Below are 23,099 nucleotides of genomic sequence, written 5' to 3' on the forward strand. Positions count from 1 at the left end.
GCAGAATAGAGTACACACACTCATTTGTTGAGAGATCTGCACCGGTTTTGGTGGCAGTGAGATGTAACGCATGGGGAGTGTCTAATGCCACATCAAGATGTCTTCTGGGTTTAAAGAAATAAACAGATAAAACCAAGAAAGGACTGTAGGTTGTAGGTTATCTTTATTTTGAAGAGGAGGAACTAACTGCCCACCCAGCCCTTTTTGTTAGGGTGTAACTTTCACCCAGAGGTCAAAGTTTAATGATATTTTTCAAAACTTCAAAATTGGAGGAACCCATGACAATGACTGACATGACTGACAACCCTACTCCACATTCCCTGGCAATCACAGGCACAAAGAGCAGAATTAGTGTTGCCAGACAAATTATTGTCTCAGCCCTAAAGTGCACCAAAACAGAGAAAACTCTCTGAGACAATTTGGTTCTTCAATACCTATTCTCAACAATACCTAAACTTCACCCATTCTGGCAGAACTGGCATCAGTAGACAGATGCCACACCCACTACCAAACCCAACACACAAACAGATTATCAGATATTATATATACAGGGAGTGCAGAATTATTAGGCAAATGAGTATTTTGTCCACATCATCCTCTTCATGCATGTTGTCTTACTCCAAGCTGTATAAGCCTACTACAAATTAAGCATATTAGGTGATGTGCATCTCTGTAATGAGAAGGGGTGTGGTCTAATGACATCAACACCCTATATCAGGTGGGCATAATTATTAGGCAACTTCCTTTCCTTTGGCAAAATGGGTCAAAAGAAGGACTTGACAGGCTCAGAAAAGTAAAAAATAGTGAGATATCTTGCAGAGGGATGCAGCACTCTTAAAATTGCAAAGCTTCTTAAGCGTGATCATCGAACAATCAAGCGTTTCATTCAAAATAGTCAACAGGGTCGCAAGAAGCATGTGGAAAAAACCAAGGCACAAAATAACTGCCCATGAACTGAGAAAAGTCAAGCGTGCAGCTGCCAAGATGCCACTTGCCACCAGTTTGGCCATATTTCAGAGCTGCAACATCACTGGAGTGCCCAAAAGTACAAGGTGTGCAATACTCAGAGACATGGCCAAGGTAAGAAAGGCTGAAAGACGACCACCACTGAACAAGACACACAAGCTGAAACGTCAAGACTGGGCCAAGAAATTTCTCAAGACTGATTTTTCTAAGGTTTTATGGACTGATGAAATGAGAGTGAGTCTTGATGGGCCAGATGGATGGGCCCGTGGCTGGATTGGTTAAGGGCAGAGAGCTCCAGTCCGACTCAGACGCCAGCAAGGTGGTGGTGGGCTGGTATCATCAAAGATGAGCTTGTGGGGCCTTTTCGGGTTGAGGATGGAGTCAAGCTCAACTCCCAGTCCTACTGCCAGTTTCTGGAAGACACCTTCAAGCAGTGGTACAGGAAGAAGTCTGCATCCTTCAAGAAAAACATGATTTTCATGCAGGACAATGCTCCATCACACGCGTCCAAGTACTCCACAGCGTGGCTGGCAAGAAAGGGTATAAAAGAAGAAAAACTAATGACATGGCCTCCTTGTTCACCTGATCTGAACCCCATTGAGAACCTGTGGTCCATCATCAAATGTGAGATTTACAAGGAGGGAAAACAGTACACCTCTCTGAACAGTGTCTGGGAGGCTGTGGTTGCTGCTGCACGCAATGTTGATGGTGAACAGATCAAAACACTGACAGAATCCATGGATGGCAGGCTTTTGAGTGTCCTTGCAAAGAAAGGTGGCTATATTGGTCGCTGATTTGTTTTTGTTTTGTTTTTGAATGTCAGAAATGTATATTTGTGAATGTGGAGATGGTATAGTAGCCTAGTGGGTAACACTCTCGCCTTTGAACCAGAAGACCCAGGTTCAAATCCCGCTACCATTACCATTGTGTCCCTGAGCAAGACACTTAACCCTAAGTTGCTCCAGGGGGACTGTCCCTGTAACTACTGATTGTAAGTTGCTCTGGATAAGGGCGTCTGATAAATGCCATAGACGGGCGAAATAGTGAGTATATTGGTTTCACTGGTAAAAATAAATAGTTGAAATGGGTATATATTTGTTTTTTGTTAAGTTGCCTAATAATTATGCACAGTAATAGTCACCTGCACACACAGATATCCCCCTAAAAAATAAACATTCAGCTTTGATATTAATGAGTTTTTGGGTTCATTGAGAACATGGTTGTTGTTCAATAATAAAATTATTCCTCAAAAATACAACTTGCCTAATAATTCTGCACTCCCTGTATGTGTGTGTGTGTGTGTGTGTGTGTGTGTTTAAATGGCTTTCAATATAAATACTGCATAAACAAAGGAGGTCAGTACAATGGCACAGTTAAAGAATACTAAACGTTGTCATGAATTGGCCTTGTTGGAAACCAGCCAATCAGAGCTGAGCTCAAAATAGTGTTGTGCCCAACAAAACAAAGAGAAACCTCATGTTTCAATTTTATGTCCAAATCATAGGGTTGTAACTCAGATGAGTGGGGATGTAAAACAAATATGTGGGCATTTTCACCACAACCAAAAAATGACTTGATGTCTGTATGCAGTGTATGCAGACATCAGACAGCAATTTAATACACTGAATCGATATATGTGTGTGCGTGTGTGTGCGTGTGTGCAATACAGAAATACATACTGAAAATAGAGCACAACTTACAAAATTACGAAATGTTGTCCTTTATAGAGTGCACTGGGTATTTTTTGTCTGATGGTCAAATTATTTTCAAGTGCTGACTTGATCGATAAGTCAGGATTTAACTTATGGTCACTTGCTTATTAAACTTAAAGCTTCAGACACTCAGGATCCTCAAGGATTTATGTTAGATAATGAGGTCATGGTCTAGTCCCAAAGCTTCATTAATACTGTCTTAACAACCCCCAGCACCTCTAAAGGGGGTGCTGTATGGTGCAGTATGATCTTCACACAATCATTCAGAGGCACTGAGTCACCAAGCTGCTAACCAACAGCAGACACTGAATTTTCATCTGCTCCAATTAGCATAACTGGCAGACAGGAGAGCGAGGATAAGCCTGACCTCTGCGCTTTCCAAACTCAAACCAGGAATATGGCACGTCTCCACTCCCTGCTGACCCACAGACGACTGAACAATTTGAGTTCAGGTTACCGTACTGGCCTGTGAGTTCAGTCCGACCTACTCAACCCAAGAACACAGTCTCAAAATGCATCTTTTCAAAGTTTTCACCGGAAAGTTTTCTCTCTCGCCTCCGTAAGTGCCAGTCCATCGGCTTCCAGCTGGACTGGGTTGACATTATAAGGGTGAGCATTCAAGCCGTTCAACACTGCTGACAGCTCATTGCCTACAAGTCATCAAACGGGCAACCGGTGCAAATTACAGCCCTCTCCATTATCAGTAAAACTATGTCAGCCATTTCCTCCTCATTAGACATGTTCCATTAAGCCAGAGAGCCACCCACTAGGTGCTCCTTGCCTGTATCACTCAACAGAACTGACCAGGCATATCCTTAATCTGTGTCGATGGCCATGTAGTCACAGTGGCTGCTCTTATTCAGTCCAATCACACGCTGAGTTAGTAATGTTGAGCTCTCTGACCTGCAGTTTGCATGGAAATGCACGGCACACACTTAGTGGCATCTTCTGAGTCTGCCAGTATTGTAGCATACTAATTAATGTACTTTAAAAGACTTTTAATTCATAATTCTGTTGTTATAATGTCAGTGAGAAGCTGGCAAGAAAAATGAGGAATGTCCAAAGGTAATGTCATACCCCTGGTCAAGTTCCTGAGAAAAAAGACAGACCCATTCAGCAGCGGCTCCTGATGCGCTATAACCACTATTCAAGTGGCCAGGATTAAGTTAGTCATCTTCTGCTTGAACAAAACGAAAAGACTTTTCCATTTGAGCATTTTTGCTGGTTCTTACACATTTCTTCACAAAACCTTTACTTCTATAACTACACTATACAAACTGTCCAACAATGATTAGTAATGTATAAAATTAATTTAATGTAATGAACAAAAACATTTAAATAAATGCCTCTTTATTTTGGGGGAACTGACGTAACTCTTTTAACATGTTATGGATTAATAAAAGCCCATAAAGTATTGTTTCAGTTTCATGGAGGGGATGGTATCAGCCCCCGCTGTAAAAAACATTTCCTGCTGCGATTCAGAAGCCCAGAGTTACCTGACATGGTGTTAAGAGAAACTGTTCACCATGGGCAGGGTCCCATCCTGTGTGACAATAATGGAGATTCCAGAGCCATGCTACACCCACTTCCTCTCTCCCAAGGCTGTAGAAATTACAGTGCAATACTGCATCTTTCCAATAAGCACATTTATGACAGGCTGGCTCTCTTCCAGTTGGCTAAAAGCAAATAAAAAGACACACGACACCGTGCCACTTCAAATAGTTCCCATTCACACATGGAATAGGTGGAAAGTTTAGGTCCTAAAAAGCAGACCAGCTCAGCACCTAGCTCTCCTAGCACCATATAAAAAGTCAAGGCAGTTTCCTGAGCTGTGTAACTATAGTATTATAATGCATAATATGTTCATTAGGTTCTTAAATATTCTTTAATGTTAGTAATTTCAGAGCATGTTTGGCCTGGGGGTTCAAATATCTGGACAAATGACAACTATATTAAATGGCTTCAAATACAAATTCTGCATTAACAAAGGAGGCCAGTACAATGGCACAGTTAAAGAATCTTAAACTTTGTCATAGCTTGGCCTTGTTGGAAACCAGCCAATAAGAGCTGAGCTCTGAGCTCAAAATAATGATGAGCCCAACAAAACAAAGAGAAACCTCAAGTTTCAATTTTATGTCCAAATCATAGGGTTGTAAATCAGATGAGTGGGGATGTAAAATGGGTATGTGGGAGCATTTTCACCACAACAGACATCAAACAGCCTTTTAATACAATGAATCAATGCATTTAACCAGAACAAATTTACACTGGCTGCCCATAAGTAAATGATGGAGCAATATTTCAATGTTAAATATGTTACAGAAAAAGCTAACAAATTATTACTGTATTAAACAGTACAGCATATGATGGATATGTGCCACCCACTTTAGGTCATTGTGAAACACTGCAGCACAGCATACAAGTGCATCCTCTGCTTTTAACCCATCACAATGGTGGCCACCACTGCCACCAAAACATGTCATTATGAACTTCTTTAAACATGGTCAAAAGCCACTGGGTGATTTGGAAGCAGAACAATTATACAGACATAGACAACATCAGGAAGATACTTTAGCCAAGATTATCATAATTAATAGCCAGTTCTCTTGACCCAACATGAATTAATACTGAATGAAAAACACAGAGAGACAATGAATTCTCTGTACTTATTTCAGAAATCTAGTCAGTTTTGATAAAATATGCTCAATAGCCCCTGCCAAATTTTATTCCTCTCCAAACTCCCTTTCCTAATTTCTTGATCTAATCTAATAAATGGATTACAGAGGTCCCAGCTGTGGCAATTACCATCAGTCACAGTGTCAAATCCAGATTTCTTCTGCTAGTTTAAACGTTTTGCATCTCGATAAATGCTGTGTCTGATTCCCTTCACAGGGTCATCGCAAATCATGTTACAAATGCAGAAAACCCTCGAAAATATATCAATCAAATATAAGCCTGAGATGTGGTTTGAACCTTTGTCAACCAGGTCACAGCAGATTCATTTTATCCGGGGGATGTTTATATTAATCTAAACAGAGTGTGACTACACCTTCAGGATATAATCCGTATTAGTACCACTCAACAGAGGATTTTAAAGTCAAATATATCCAAAATGTGACCTGCTGACGATCTGTCACGTGGATCATATTTAGCCCTGAAGTTTCTGGGGTTTGTTCTTTCCGGCATTTCTGCCTCAGTCAGGCTGACTTTTGAGGGGCGGAAAGTAGGGCACATGTCCCGCGGTTGTAAATCTCGCATGACCCCCCTCAGATAAAACCATCTCCCAGGGCGCTTTCAAAGGCTCGTCTGTGTCTGATAACTGCAACCTCCCATCAGATATCACGCTGAGATTTCACAAATCTCGCCAACGCGCTGGAGAGCACGCTCACTAGAGGAGCCCAGCGGGAAGGCAAGCAAAAAAAAAAAACGTGCTTAGCACGTGTTCCACCTTCCGGGCCATGGGCCTGCGTTTACCGGTGCAGAGGTAACACTGCTGTCTAGGATTTGTTTCCTGACGTCACATCGCGGATGGGCCAGAGGCACCAGGTCTTTTCAGGTCAGACGGATTACGTTTCTACTACAAGAAATCATGCCATACGTTGGCGGTGGCTCCTCTTCGCGCTGATCAACCCAAACAAAGCAGGGTATCTAAATGCATGAGGACTTTTTTCTTCCATCTCTCCTTCACCACCTCCCTCCCCTCTGCTCCACTCCTGCAGCATATTGCTTTGCCCTGAGCATTAGGGGCTAAAATCGGCCCTCATCTATTAGACCAAGACACCGTGCCCCCTCTGTGCTCCTGAAACGCAGCCAGTCAAATGGCATCACGTCAGCTGAGGTTCAGAATGCTGATTAGGTCACATGTCACAGTAGATGAATGATTCCACATAAATGTTCCCAGAGGAACATTCCTCACCCTGAGGTTCCAGATCTATATGCACTTACCAGATCTATAGGCATGAATGGTAATCCCAAACTAAAGGGGGATGGATCGATTACAGTGATCAGCTGTTAAATCGTTCCTTTCCCATGTCTTCCCATGCTTTTGGATCTGGCCAGACGATAATTGGACCATAATTGTGTTGGATACTGGCAGCCAATTCACATAACAATGTGTGCCACAGTATGAATAAATACAAAATGGCAAAAAAACAAAAGAATATTGCAAAATAAATGATAATTAAGACTCCACCTGGACTTAAATTAGCGAAGAGACCAAGAGGCCTTGCTTGATTAATTACTGCAGTGATCAATATTTTTTTAAGCTGGCAGCATGTTAGTTAATCTGGTCTGGGGCCTTGAATACCTTCTCGTTTTAGTGCTCTTGGAAAAGAAAAGTCAAACTACTGGCTATAATAACCAATTAAAACAGCTAATGCGATCAATGAAATGACCAAAACTGTCAACACATTGTTGAAACCTGCAAGGATGGTGGAGATCCATCATCTCAAAAGAAAAATTTGGTTGAAATGATCATGATCATTGATGTTGAAGTTAAATGCAACAAGACTTTAGAGGATTGAGACCAAACATCTGTCTACTTCACTTGTTAATGAGGCCGGTTGTTAAAAAAGGTTTAAATTTGCAAGGAAGATCGACCATTGGACTCTGGATCAATGGATAAAGGATAATGTTGTTTGTTGAGCCCAGATGAACTCTGCTGTGATGAGGCTAAGATGGGAAGTGCATGAAGCGAAGCCCCCAGAATGCACAGTCCCTTCTGACCAAGCCTAGGGCAGGAGTGTTATGATCTGGGGTTGATTAAGTTACCCAGTCTGGGTTCAACAACATTGTGTTGCAATAAACGGCCAGGATTTTCTGTGAGCGGAATTATTCAGTGGTTCAGGTAGCATTTTCACAATTAGATTGGCCACCACCAATCCAGTCCAGACCTTACACATTTGCTGGAGAAGGCTGTATGCACTCTACACAAGTTCTTGGTAAAAAAAACAAAACAAATTACCATAACTCTGTTCTGAAATAAATGCATGCTGTAATCTTACAATCGCACCTATTTATAGTATGTAGTAATTCAATATGAAAGTGAAGTGATTGTGAAACACTGCAGCACAGCACATGGTGACACAACAAAATGTGTCCTCTGCTTTTAACCATCACCCTTGTGAGCAGTGGGCAGCCATGAGAGGCGCCCGGGGAGCAGTACGTGGGGACGGTGCTTTGCTCAGTGGCACCTTGGCAGATCGGGATTCGAACTGGCAACCTTATGATTATGGGGCTGTTTCCTTAAGTGCTAGGCCACCACTGTCCCATATACTTATCCATATACTTGGATAATGACAAGGTTATTGCATCACTATGTTATAAAGACTTTAGTCCAAACAAGTGTGGCTTTCATCTACTTTTTTGTTTTCAGAGCCAAAGGTCTGGAAAATATGGTAAAACCGACCGTCCATCTTTTTTAGTAATAGTCATGGAGGACATTGTTCTCAAAACAAACACACTCGGTTACTTTCAGTCCTCTGGCTGAGTGTGGATATTTAATAAAATAATAAATACATAATTTTCTTCTCTCAGTGCTTGACAGCGATTTTTTTTTATTTAGCATTGTTTTGATGGTGCATATGTGTGAGGTATTGCTGAGCGATGCCAGAGCTGGAGAGACTTAAAAGGTAAGTGGCATCAAGAGCTGTGATCACAAAAGCATTGATCTCCAGCTCCAAAAAAGAGAAAAAGAAACAGAGCGAGATGCTTCATGGTGAGGCCCCGCAGCAATTAAAAGTAACTGGAGAAAAGTTTTTCTGTAAAAAAAAATAAAAACCTGCACTTTTGCAAGGGAGACGAACTAAACCAGGGGTCATGTCGGACACACCAAAAGCCTCTGAAACAAGCAGTGCACATGTGGAGTTATGCACTTAACCAAAAAAGGTGAAATAACTGAAAACATGTTTTATATTCTAGTTTCTTCAAAATTTACTCTTTACTCTGATTACTGCTTTGTACACTCTTGGCATTCTCTCGATGAGCTTCAATCTGAAATGCTTTTCCAACAGTCTTGAAGGAGTTCCCAGAGGTGTTTAGCACTTGTTGGCCCCTTTGCCTTCACTCTGAGGTCCAGCTCACCCCAAACCATCTCGACTGGGTTCAGGTCCGGTGACTGTGGAGGCCAGGTCTCCTCTTTTTGTTAAGTACACATGTGTTCATTCATAGTTTTGATGCCTTCAGTGAGAATCTACCAACGTAAATGGTCATGAAAATAAAGAAAACACATTGTATGAGAGGGTGTGTCCAAACTTTTGGCCTGAACTGTAAACTTTTTCGTGCAGTTGGGGTCAGTGTCCTCAAGCTGGGATATGGTATGCAATACATGTTGATACATTTAATGGATGAAGAGCTCGTCCTAGCCAGGCAGGATGCCTACATTGTACGTTGTACGTGTTCCAAGCCGACATTGGGCTGCTGAGGAGCAACTCGCTTGCAGGGCGTCCAAGATTAAAATAAATAAAAAAAAAAAACGGATTAAAATTTTAAACGCAGACAGTGCCATATGACAAGTTTTCATCACTATTAGGACACTAATTTAATGTAATTATTTTTTTTACTCTGCAGGGTGTAGATTGTCGCCCCGCCTGAGCCCCTTTCTCACTCCTTTTAAATACGCACTACAGCAAGCTCAGGTACCACAAAATGAATCACAATTAATGGATTCACTGCAAAACGTATTTTTTTCTATTGATCGACAGAAACGATAACGAAGCGCTTGGCGAGGTCCGCGGGCGTTCAGGTAACGAGGTCTCGAAAACTTTTCGTCCCTCCCTCTCCCGCCGCAGCTGGATGTGGAGCAGCGCGGGGCGGAGGGCGGAGGGTGCAGGGCGGAGGGTGCAGGGTGCGGGACGGAGGGTGCAGGGCGGAGGGCGGAGGGTGCTAGACGGAGGGCGCAGGGTGCCGGACGCAGACTGCTGCTCGGCGGGAACTTTCTTCGGCAGGACCCCCGCCGCCGCGCGCGACAATGTGGCACATCGGTAAGACGCGCGACTGTCGCGATTTGCAGCGCTTTGCTCCCCAGGGCGCAGTTTCTTGCGTGTGCGGGTGCCTGACACGGTCCCGTCTAGAACTCGGCGGGTCGGACGGGTTAAAGAAAATCAAAATTGGGAGCGACTTGGAGAAACAGAAAAATGTGTTTTTGTCACGATTCAATAGAGCAAAAATGCGTCGTTATTATGATTGTCACATAATAATAAAAATATTTTCTGCATTGAACTACAGGCAAATTAGTTTTTTTTTCCCCCAAAGCATTTCATTATTTGCTGGATTTCCTCCATTAAATCGGCCAACTTTTTGAACACTCCTGAAGTTGGACACGAACGTGGGTTTCAGCAGGCAGGTCGCATCGCTTCACGTTGGCGCGACGCGCGTCGTCCTGCTCATTTTTTCCCCTCATCAGGTAAACGTGGTCCGAGGCAAACGTGTCGTGGGTTCTGAGGCTCGAATGAACAAGGGAAAGAGTCCACGGAGAGTCGTCTTCCAAATCTTCCTCCTCTCCCTGTCTCTGGTGATCGACGGTTTTCCCGTCCAGGGCCTCAGGCGATGAGTGATAATGCCAGATATTCCGATTTAATCAGGCCCCTGGACTTTAATTAAAAACCGGGAAACGTAGCTGTCAAGGACAAAGCTCAGAACGAAGGCACGGCGCAAACACTGCATATTAAAACAATAAAGCGGATAAACTTGGTTTTGTCTGGGATCGGGTGTATGCTCACATCAGCCATAACATTATGACCTGATACTGAGTAGGTCCACCTTTGCCACCAAAACAGTGCTGAGCCAGCCAGGCACCTGCGAAGGTATGCTGCGTATACGAAGGCATCTTGTACCAAACCGTCAGACCCTTTATTTGCGAGGTGGTGCCTCCTTGAATAGACTGAGATCTGGCAAATTTGGAGGCCAAGCCAACACCTTTACTTTACTTTACTTTACTTTACTTTACTTTACTTTACTTTACTTTACTTTACTTTACTTTACTTTATTTAGCAGACGCTTTTATCCAAAGTGACTTACAAGGGGAAGACACCAGAAATCGTTCGATTTCTATAGAATTTTGAGTTTACAAAACTAAGAGCCCCGATAAGGCCTAACTTGTTAGAAAAGAGAAGGCTCGGAGATTGTTTAGTGCTAGATGAAGAAAAAATTATAATGTATATATTTTTGTATTGTTTTGTGCAATGTGTACGCATGTGCGTCTGTAAGTGTTTTGAAAATAGAAGGGGGCCAAGGACAGAGCCTTGTGGAACCCCTGTGGTTACCCTAGAGAGGACAGATGTCTCACCTCCCCATGATACCTTGAAAGACCTGTCGTCAATTGCTGTGTTCCTGAAAACATTCTTGAACATCCACATGAATGCAATCCACAGTTTTGCCTTTTGCATCCTAGTGCCTTGTCATGTGCCTTGCCGACCATGTGACATTAAAGAAATTATAGATTTTTTTTTTCTTGGTAATGGTCAGCTTTTGGCACCGTGACTGGCCTGCAGCTAGACACAGTAAACTGTGATTCACCGTCAGAACCAGCATCAACACTACCCTGTAACTGGCTCGCCATTTTTACCCCCTACTCAGATCGCTTTTCATAGTCCTGACTGCTGCAGACTGAGACTGTCCCCCAAGATCTGCAGCTTTCGAGACGCGTTGACCCAGCTGTCCAGGCATCACAAGGATCTCACATCAGTTCTTTTTTTTTTTTCAAATCACTTGCTGCTTGAGATGGCACACACACTGACAGGCACCACTATAATGAGATCACATATCGTAATTCTTTAGCTAAACAACAAAACCCTTACAAGAATGGATTTGACTTCATTGTCTTAAATATCTTCTTGCAGAAGGCAACAGAACCTGAAATATTTTCCTGAGAACACCTCATCATGCTTAATTGGCACAGTTTTTTGAGTGATCTTAACTCATTTGTATTTAGGTCACGGTGTCCTTCACCCAGAGTGAATGGAAAGCCCTCAAAGCCATCTCTCAGAGCTTTCCATCGTCCATTCTTTACTGCCATTCAGCCCATGCCAACCAAACGTAGAATCCAATTTCTTGAAATAGTATAGTCATGGTTTTTTAGTTATGCTGCAGATGGAACAGACATAAGGCTCACCACTCTTTCTTCGGAAATTTTTCTCTGACAGAATTATGGCATTGATTATGATTGCATAGAACACAGGACAAGTTGGTCTTGTGTAGAAATGAGTTTGCAAGTGCTGGACCTTGCACTGCTGTGGTTTTAGAGCGAACCATGGACCAACAGGGGCCACGCTTATGAAACCAGACGTTGGCTTCAGATTCAAAATACTGATGCTGGCCTACAAAGCCAATCCTACCTCACAGCCCTTATTACACCTCGCACTGCACCTCGTATTCTCCGAGCCTCCAGTACTGCTCGCCTGGTCCCTCCATCTCTGAAGGTAAAAGGAAGACACTCATCTAGACTCTTCTCCGTCTTGGTGGAATGAACTTCCCCTCGAGGTCAGAACAGCTCACCCACTGAGCACATTCAAACGGCAGCTCAAGACCTTCCTCTTCAGAGAATATTTAGATTAACTTGTAAACTTTTATATGGAAACTACAACAGAGTGAATAAAAAGATTGTATTCATAGTTGGGGTCCTAGTGAACCAGAACTGATCACATCATCGATGGTAACTTGAAAGCACGTTGTAAGTCGCTCTGGATAAGGGCGTCTGCCAAATGCCTTAAATGTAAATGTAAATGTAAATGGCTTTGACCCAGTGGTTCATGGCCTGTGCGTCAACCCTCACACTCTCTGTTTCTATGGAATCAGATTTGTGCCAAGAAATTATCACAAAACTTTCCTAAAATCAAATAAAAATAAGACGTTGAAATGTAAAATAAGAGTTTTGACAATGCTGACCTCGCTCTTTTTCATTCTCGCCTAAGAGACTTTCAACTTCGCTGCTAGCTTTTCGGTTTTAAGTCACGCTGCTGGACCACTAATGGGTGTCGCTGCTGTGCGACTTCTTGAAGTCCGCGCATCTCGCAGTGATGGAGTTCCGGGGAACGGAGCTGTCACTCAAACACTTGAGGCGAAGCCCCGCCCACACGAGAAATCTGTGCCAGAGCTGCAACTGAGTCCTCGAGCGGCGTAACTGTAAAATGGAGCTGAAAAACTAGCACCAAAAATGAAAAGTAGCAGGGCTGAAAAAAAAAGAGCCAAAATTCCAGCCTGACATTATTTCAATTTTTTGGCCACAAATCTGATTCCATATGTTTCCCTCCTTAGGTTTTGGAAGGCGCGGATAATTGACGGCGAATGCTGGACGACCGCTCTGCCGCGCCGCAAGCAGTTCACACCGAGAAGGCGAAATGCTCGCGAGAATGCCGCTGGTGAAGTGGGTGCTCTTGCTGTGCCTGAGTGGGTGCTCGTGCCAGAGAGACTGTACTGGCGTGGACTGCCCTGCGCTTGGCAACTGCATCGAGGAGGTCCTCGAGAGCGGCGCCTGCTGCGCAGCGTGCGCGCGGACCGGCTGCGCCTGCAAGGGGTACCAGTACTACGACTGCGTCCACGCCGGCTTCCAGGACGGGAAGGTGCCCGAAGGAGAGTCCTACTTTGTGGATTTTGGGAGTACTGAATGCTCTTGTCCTGCAGGAGGGGGGAAAATAAGCTGCCACTACATCCTCTGCCCTGAAATCCCAGCCAACTGCATCAAGACGTCGGAGCCGACTGATGGGTGTGTGCAGTGTGAGCGCGTCGGATGTGTTCACCAAGAACAGAAGTACGAGGCTGGACACTCCTTCCATATGGACCCTTGCCAAGTGTGTCACTGCCCGAACGATGGTGGAAATCTGATGTGTTACCCAATCCCAGACTGCAACGCTGGGAATGTCCAGAAACCCATGCTGACCACCACAACAAAGGAGAACGCGCACGGGGGCCGGCATGGCTCTCTGCAGTTCAGCACTCGCAGCCAAAACCCCGGAGACAACCTCTTGAAACCACTTCGGCTGTCGGAAAATGAGAACCTCCCCCTTTTCACCCGGGACCACTTCTACGACGATGAAGACTATGTGTATTTGGAGGCGGATCTGGTCACCCCTACGGAGCCTTCGGTCATTTCAGTGTCTGTCCCAGAGTCTTCCACCCAGCATGAGCCATTCAGTATGGGTCCAAAGCAAGAGCTCATGGAGAGATTTGCAACCCATCAAGCGGAGGAAGCTACAGAGGCGCCAACAACTGTGCAGCCGACCACACTGTGGCCCCAGGAGACAACTGTCACCTTGCAGGGGCACTTGGAAGGCCACATTCCTTCCCTGGAATCCCATGATACCAATGAAGGTCAAGAAGATGCGGTCACAGAGGATGAAGAGGAGGGTGAAGAAGAAGATGGCATGGTAATGACTTTAAGTCCATTTACAAATTCCATCAGAAATGAACTCAGTAGGACTTCTCCCGAGAACAGTATAAAATTCCAAGACAGTGAAGGCCAAGACAAGACAAGTAGCAGCATACAGGGGACACCCTCTCTGCAGTCCATCACCCAGTCTGAATGGGCTCCAGAACATGAGATAGGCCCCACTGTGAACCCTGTTGAACATTCCACCAAATCAGAGATGACACACGAAAGTCGCACGTTGAGTCCTACCAGCCCGCCTCTCTTGAGAGTGGAAACAGACAAGATCCATCCTCCAAAAACACATGAGCACGCTGCTAAATCGCACAAAGAAGAGGATGAGGAGGAGAAGGAAGAAGCTCCACACAACTTCCTCACCTCTCTGCCTAAATCACACGAGGGTAAGTACAGGAGTTCCCTTTATGGAATGCTGAATGGCCGCTGCTTGACTTGAAGGGAATGGGAGCTTAATTAGGCTCTGTGATTGATGGTTGACATTCGGCAGGTACTACAGAGCGCTTCACTGAATAATTGCCAAATTAGCTGAGAACGTGAGCCCACAGCTGTGAAAAGACAATAATGATGCATTACCGCCTCGCTCGGTGCAATTAACGTTGGAGGAAAGGAGGCCTTCTTTTACCGTGCCTTATCTCGGTAGAGCTAAAATTATACACCAAGCCACAGTTGTCCCAGAATGCAACGCCAGGTACAAGTGAGATGGATGTGAGCAGAAAAAGACTGACTGGTGCATGGAGCTACGCTAAATATGGCCGCCCACTGAGAACCTCCTCTTGCTCTCGTCTCTTTTAAGTCAACACAATCACTCACTTCTAATACTAAACAGCTCTGTGCCTTTTACCGTGCTTTATTCCTCAATTAACTGATGCCGTTAGGATGTGTGAATGCTCTGTCCCATGGAAAGTGCTTTGAGGTGTTGAACCTGAAGGTGTTTATAGGCCTGGCCTGTGTAATTCACTTTGTCTTCAATTGGACCCGTAAAACATTTAATTGGGCCTTTGAAAGAGGCACCGGGGTAATTGAATATTTTAGCTATGACATTTCACTCTTCCAACTGTGTGTCCAGTGCGAGTTTTACAGTAGTTAAAAATCCAGATGCTGACACCTTGCAAAGAACTTTGTTTAACTCATAAATTGCCAGTTGGTAAGTCAAACTCTCATTAAGGCAACAAAGCAATAAAGTGTTTTCGACCAAAAAAAAAAAAGGCAGGAGCTGCTCTATTAGTATTTCAGAAATGTGGTTCCAAGTTGGGCGAGATAAGGAAAAGGTTCTCTTGTCCTGCACTGATTGGCCATAGGTCAAGATAAACGACCCTTTCAAACTGGAAACACTTTGGGCTCTTGACAGGTGGCCTTTTCCCGATCTTGTATGTCAGAAATCCCGTCCTGTCAACAGCTCACGCTCAGCATCGTCAGCCAAGCGGTTTTAACAGTGCGACACTTTCTCTTTAATACTTTTCATTAAAACTTGAGCAAAAAAAAAAGGCTTAAAGGTTTCATATATCCTTTCATGTGCTTTGCTAGTTTTAAACCAAATTTGCCACGAAAGGCATCTTGTATGTTACAGTGGAGTCGGGAAGCCTCTTGCTACACTGAGCGCTTGTTCCCTCAAGTCCTCTCAGCCTCTTTAGTCACTCTGTTATCCAGATGTGAAGTCCCACAAAAAGGGGCCTAATGAAACCCCTGGTCACACTTTATCATAGGTTTGGGACTCGTGCAGGCTGCATACGTCCCTGTGCACGTTGTTATTAGCTATAATCAGGGTGTTGTACTCGCTTATTTACGTGTTGTTCACATTAAATCCAGTGGAAACAGATTGTCACTCGCCCTCGATGAATCATCACACACCCATTTTTTTTTTCTGTGCCTTGGAGCACATTCGGGGTTGTCTGCTGGTGACGTGCAATAGTACCTTTTCAGTGCAACGTAGTATTTCAAAGCCAATATATATATATATATATATATTTAACACTAACTATGATGGAACTCCACTGTTTACACATTTCTACAGTATTTTTATCCGATGTTTTTACAAATGTTGTCCGTCTGGAGATTTCCTCAGACTGCACTGAAATTGCAGATTGTAGTCTGACTAGAATTCACAGTTGAAGTGTGTAAACTGGCCCGTTTCAGTTCTAACCATCAGTCAGATCTCTGAGGTCGGCCGCGACTGCATTTCTTGAAATGTGAAATGCCATCCCATTACACGGAATACGCCGTACAACAAATAGCCCCATTTACCAGACGCATTAATCCCCAGGATTTTCTAATGAGGTGGAACAAACATTCGAGCCGTGAGTGCATGGAACTGGCTTGAAGTGTGTTTTCTGCAGCCAGCTCATTCATCATTCTTATTGCAAAATGTAATGAGTTAATTATAGAAATTGCATTTCCTGATGTTCACAGGAAGTTATTTGAAGGGGGAAAGAATTTTTGAAAAACTGACAAGGAATTACCATTAGCCGGCGCTAAGTTCCACACTTCCTTTAAAGTGTTTAGAAGTGTCTTAGAAAGTAACAACGCAGTTTGTTACAGTACTGTGTGTGTGTGTGTGTGTGTGTATATAGTATTGTGTGTGTGTGTGTGTGTGTGTGTGTGTTTGTAGACAGTGCCAAAAGTAGACAGCTGAGATCTATCAGAGATCTATCAGTCTAGGTTATGATTTCTGAAACTTTGGGATTCCAATGAACCACCATGAGAGCCATTATCCACAAGTGGCGAAAAACATGGAACAGTGGTGCACCTTCCCAGGAGTGGCCAGCAAACCAAAATGGCCCCAATAGCACAGCGATGACTCATCCAAGAATCCCAAAAGACCCCTCAACTACATCCAGAGATCTTCAGGTCCTCACTTCCCTCAATTCAGATCAGTGTTCATGAGAGTGGTAAAAAGAAGAGCCGTGTAGTTTTGGGCTTTGTAAGTTTGGAATTTTTTAAAATAAAATCCTTCATTTTGTTTTTACTTGCGTTGTCTTTATCTAATATTTAAATTTGGGTTAGGGTTGTCTATTCTTGTAGTGCCACATTGGTCTGAGAAGGGAGAGGCACAATGGCCAAAAAAACTCAAAATTAGGCAGGACTGTGCTCACAATGTGAAATCTGCACCGCAGAGGTTTGGGCGAGTGAAGATGAAGTGCTCCACCGAGCCCGAAACACCATCTGCTGTGGACATTAGAACCGAGGGCTGTTTGTACACACAAGGGTAGTTGCCGTTTCTTAGAGAATGTACCTCACATTTAGCTGATTTCACTTGGGAGATGGCGTTGGCTGTAGTGAGAAGCGACATTTGCACTCTCTTCATCTTGATGTCGGAGAGCTGGCCTTACTGAGCTCCACCTATGATGCCGTATTTCTGCAGAGAGGGTGGGATCGAGTTTGGCTGAGGACAGATATTCCCTGACAGCCTGTCTTGGGAATGCACAGTATTACATCACCGCATAGTCCAGACAGACATGAAGAGCCTCACGCTGGCCTGAAACATATGTGTTTGATCCTGAAAGCAGCTACTTTTTTTTTTACAGATGCTTTACAATATCATTCTGTATTAAGCTGCATATCTCCTTAAGTATATATGAGTGTTTGTGAATTATTTAATTGTTTTACAGCTGTCATTTCTTTATGACTTGTTATTATCAGGCCATTATTTGTTAATAAAAGGATATGATAGGCCAGTGAATTACTGGCTCAAAATCCAGAGTCACTGGGCATTTGGACCTGACCAGGCTCTTCATCCCCATGGGTCTCCAGGCCCTGAATAAACTGTGCAATTATGTGGGCCGCCTGCTATGCTCACATCTCAGTTCCTTCCTGACTGGAGGTCTCCATCGCCAAAACAATACAGCATTCTTACGATGGGGTGGGGAGAGGGTGGAAAAAACAAATCACGACCTTTTTGCTCATTAAGGTTTTGCAGTTGCTTGTGTCCACAGCGCCGTGCAGGAAACAAACACTGAAGTCCACGTTCAGTAAGAAATTTTGTCTCATTACCAGAGGGACGTTAATGTCTCTTTTATTGGTCCTATTTGTGGTCCTATTGCTTCTGAGTATAACACCATTTAAGCCAGGGGTTGGTATCGTGAGCCGTGACTTTGAGGCAAATTTATTCTGTGACAATGTGGTTGTAAATGCAGTGTAAATCTGCAGGCCATTTTATTTATGACTTTCCACTGGCCATTGCTGTACATACTTTACCCTGCCTGCCCTGGCGTGAAGAATGGGAGAAGAGAGTTAGTGGGTCATTTTTTCACACTCGTGGTACAGAGAGACGAATACATACGTGCATCGGGCCTTCCTTCGTTCAGTCATCAGTGGGGTTTTTTTTGTTACTTTCTCTGTGAACCTCTGTTTTCCATTATGCCGGCAGTACGGTGTGAGGAGTGACAGCTGACTGGGGGAAACGGTGTCTCTGTTGATAACCGAGGGGTCAGGCCTGAATTAGAAGTTCGGCTGATTATGAATCCGCTTTCTGCATCCCTTAAACACTGGTGGAAATCACTCAGCAGCCACAGTAATTACGGTCGGGAAAGCGGTATTCTGTCTTTTTTTTTTTTTTCCCGTGGAGTATAATGCTGATACGGGAGGTGATATTTCAGAAAGCAATTAAGATAGATATCTTCCATTTGTTGAAAACATGCTCAACAACAGCTCTCTCTCTGACAAAACGTATAAGTAGCAATCAGCGTGGAACTGATTAGACTGGAGGCAGATTAGCATCGGTATCTCCTCACTGCGGTAAAGTACTTTAATAAGGAACATTAATCACTTTGAGTATATGGGTACTTTATTACGTGTCTAGTCAAGGTGAAGCTTGTGAATGGATTTGCGTGGGATATTTCAGTGTAAGAGATTAAGAGAATATATTTTATTCAGTGATATCGACATGCTCATCTTTTGTTGTTGGGATGTGTGTGGGTTTCATTTTTGAAATCCAGTTCGGACCGTGTTCTGTGCTCAGACCAGGCTTGTTATTGTTGGGGCTTGCTGCTGGTTTCCATGACCTCTCCTACTTTACAGCTAAAATCTGAACAGAGATCATTTTATGGTGGTGAACGTCCAGATGCTTCCTCTGATGCTTTGTTAATGGCAGATAAAACTGTGGGCCAGACTGTCTCCATTCTCAAGTTATGAAGTAACAGACACTCGCCAGGTTGGATTTAAATGTCAAAGCAAAGTATGTCTGGACGATTTGGGTCTCTCCAAGCTGATGGACAGTGAAGTAGTGCAAGGATTAATTTTTCATAAAAGAGATTTTCCACGTCTATATAGTTCTTAAAACCTTGTTTCTTAAAGTAAGGTGGACTGATTTGTCTTTTTCTTTTAAAAATGTCTATAAGTCAAGGGGGTCAGCATTAATTAGGACAATACATCTCAATGTAATCCCCCTACATCTTTTTGCACTAATTGGCACAGTCGGCTCGGTTTAAATTGATCCTGTTGCATCTCATCTGAAGACATATAAGAGGTTGTCTCCCAGGTTGCATTGGCAGCCAGACCACTGCTGATGCATTCTGGCAGAATGATAGATTCCCAGACATGAGTGACTTGATTGAAGCCAGGAGGCTGGGCAGGGAAGCAGACCACCATGAGAAATAAGTCTCATTAAAACAAAGATACGTTATATGAAATTGAGCTGGGAACAGAGCGGGTAACATCCGCTGTCTCGTATGTTCATTTGCATTTTATGATGGTTTAGTGAAAAGACAGGAAGGGAGTGTGTAAACAAGGACACACTGGTGCATTATGTGATTTTAGTTCAGAAAAAGTCTATCATGGGTTTAATTTAGCATTTAATTTAACTTGATTCAGGTGGGCCATATCCAAGACTAAAAAATGGTCCTTTTCTCCAACCACGTATCTGTGTACAGTATTATCTTTTATTCTCTGCTATCTAATTCATCCATTTATTTCTCAGCATAGAATGTTAGTTCTTTGTATTATATGACTTTAATTTTTAATTATTTTGTTTTTAATCAGAGGATTTAAGATGCCACATACACAAGACAAACCAACCTGCACTTTTGGAAATCACTTAGATATGTTCTCTGTAGAAAATAAGCTTTCATTTAGTATTTAACTGTCTAGTAATGTAGCTGTTAACATGCTACACACAACACAACAAAAATAAGTGTGTAATCCCCATAATTGTATATTCAAGTCAGACAAAAGGCATTTATCACTGATGCTGCTTACCGTCCACATTTTATTGTGTATTTCTCAGCAGTTCTGCGCCAGATGATGACCCTACATTTCAGCCCAGATTTACATTGGGGGTTTTAAATCCATCCCTGGATCAATAAATCCGTGACATCTGTTATTGCTCTGAAAATGAGATTCAATACTTCAGAAATTTCCTTGAAGTGGAAAGCAAAACCATATCTATGGCAAACGATAATGCATTTTTCTGTCAAAGTTAGTTTATGAAAGTGAGAAGAAAAACAACTACAATTCTATGCATTTAAATTAAATATCATTATAGTCAGTGATGTTTTCAAATGTAAGAAGTTCCACTGCCATGAACAAGAGAGAGCAAATGTCTGGAAGGACAGTGAATATTTGAATTATATTGCATTTTGTCTCTTTTGGGCCAAATCTACAATTGGGCCTGAAGTATTTATAATTTTTGAACATGGGTTCACATTTTCAGGGGCCTCCTTCATTTTTGTGCATTGATTTAATTACCGGATCTGTTCGAGAGAGGGTTTTGTATCCATGTATTGGGACTTGGAATAATCATTACACTGCAAGCACACCCTCTTTCTTCCTTATTACGTTCATGTGTCACACACTCCACAATAGGGTACTTGTTCTGATCGCACAGATGCCACATGCTCTAACGGAGGAGACAAAGAGTATCTGTCCGAAAGGAGAAAACTTTCTGAGGGTGAATCGTTTAGGTGTCCATCTGCCGGGCAGATGATTTTGTAGAGAAGGTTAATGAATAAAAAGCAAAGAGGCCTTTGTGTTTATTAACTAGTGAGAAGAGGCCGATATAGCTGTAAGTTGTGAATTTGTATCATTAATTGTACTCAGTTTGACTCCTAATAAAATATATAATGCTGCATATAATGTACAAACGATATTGTCCAACTGTTAGCTTTTATGAAATGGCAAATATTCAGCAATGTTGAAAAGTCAAGTGTTAAAGTGGAGACATTTATCCAGGAGGTTGTGGGTCCATAGGAGGCACATTTCTGTATTGTGGGTTTTTAAAGTCACATTTCAAATAAGTGAATCAAAACCTTTCAGTTGCACAATCATAAGGGTACCTGTACAACGTGTAGAACCAAGCACAAGATACACCAGATTAACATTTACTGACTGACATTTCGTAATTAGATCTAGGTTAGTGATTGACAGGAAAGTGGATCCATGGCAGTATCCAGTAACTTACAAACAATTAAACACGGTAGCTGCCACATGCTTATGGAACGTCTTACAGGTTCTAGTCCCCTGGGACATGGTGATTTTCATCAGGTACACAACACATATATTTACTGCAACCACCCATAAGAAGTTACATTTTCCCTGGAATTCAGAACTGAAACAAGGGGTCTGAAGCTGAATTAGGCAAGAGTATGGAGAAATAAAGAAATGACTCTTCCCATGGATCTGAGAAAGACAACATCACGTGGAGTTTTCGGAACCACTGGCTGCCAGCCGTAGACACTGCTGTTTAGTCTCTGGTCAACATAAATATTGTTAAAGCAGTAAATTTACTTGCAAAGGTCAACTGGTTTCTTGTCCTAGCATTTTGCCAGAATAATATTTAATGGGTCAATACACTGAATTTACATGAATGAGAGATGATATTTAGTGGTAAGTACCAAGACTGATACCTTTGATCTGCTGGTCAAAGCTGGTGTGACCAGCCTAAGCTGGTTTCAAACTGGAATTAAAAATGTAAAAATCTAAGACAAATGCAGCACACCAATACCTCGGCTGCAGTAAAAAAAAATTGCATTTAGTAATTAAGTGACAAGCTAGAAGAGAATTTATGTCATTTCCATGGTCCTTTGGTCTAATAATATATTCCTTGGGGTATAGTGGATCTGTCTGTGTTTGCCAGTCTCTGGAAATTCGCTTTCACTCTCTTGCCGTTTATTTGACTTGGTGGTTACAGCTGCAAACCCTAGTACGCCTGGCAGAGTGTGGAAAGGGAAGGCCGTTAACATTGTATGTAAATCATTACCCCGTCACCCCCACTTTTATGATGGCATTCGTAAAAAGGACATTCATCGTATAGCAAAACCAACATATTCAATGGCCGTGTCCTTGCACAAATAATCAAAGCATACACAAACTATTCATGGGTGGGAAAAAGATTGTCCTTCATATTTTACACTTCGTTTTTTCCCTAGTTGCCACCGAAAACTTTTGTTTATGTCTGAGCAGTTCAGCACTGCTGTCCTGCGAAGGAAGTTAGTTCTGGGTCAGTCTCCCCCCATTGTGGAATGTTTGCCTAATTAATTACAATTTCCTCTGCAATGAAAGGATTAGGCTCCTATTGATCTGTGAAATTCGTTTGCGGAGATCTGGGGGGATGTTGCTCTCATTTGTCTCTCCCTCTCTGGCGCAGATGTGGCTGGTGTTTGGCACAGCATGTTCAAAGCTGGTTTGTGGTGTGCCAGACTCCATAATGACGGGCCAGGAGCGAGACACTCTGCCTCTAATCACTCCTGAAAACCCCCTGCAAAGCACGTCATGCAGCCAAATGGTCATTAAGAAGCTTAACTGATTGTCTCTGGTTTCATTGCTTGATTATGAAATCTGTCACTGACTTTGGAAAATGTGCTTCCGGGGGAATAAATAAATGCATTGTTTTCCTTCATTTAAAGATAAGTTCCCATAGTCATCTATTAATAGATCCATTTTTTTCCACTGTTGCCACAGTAATTACAGGTCCTGAATGTTAATGGCGCAAGCCCTTAGGGCCCTGCTGAACTCAGTTTGACCTTTGGCACCCGTTGCTAGAAGCCACCTTTGGTGTGCCGTCCCCCTGCACATTTTTCCCATCTTGGAACCGGCTGTGCTCCATGGTCACAACC

General features: G+C 43.0%; 1 protein-coding gene across 2 annotated transcripts in view; it reads left to right on the forward strand.

The window, feature by feature from the left end:
* The first annotated feature begins 9,549 nt into the window (after window positions 1-9,549).
* fbln2 (fibulin 2) overlaps window positions 9,550-23,099 on the forward strand; it is a 37,531-nt gene continuing 23,981 nt past the window's right edge. For both annotated transcript variants that reach the window (XM_028998469.1, XM_028998470.1), the window contains exons 1-2: window positions 9,550-9,658; window positions 12,930-14,438. In XM_028998469.1, the coding sequence (XP_028854302.1) occupies window positions 13,013-14,438 (1,426 nt within the window). In that variant the 5' untranslated portion in view covers window positions 9,550-9,658; window positions 12,930-13,012. The remainder of the gene's footprint in view (window positions 9,659-12,929; window positions 14,439-23,099) is intronic.

This window comes from Denticeps clupeoides, chromosome 12 (genome assembly GCF_900700375.1).
Source record: "Denticeps clupeoides chromosome 12, fDenClu1.1, whole genome shotgun sequence".
Classification (NCBI taxonomy): domain Eukaryota; kingdom Metazoa; phylum Chordata; class Actinopteri; order Clupeiformes; family Denticipitidae; genus Denticeps; species Denticeps clupeoides.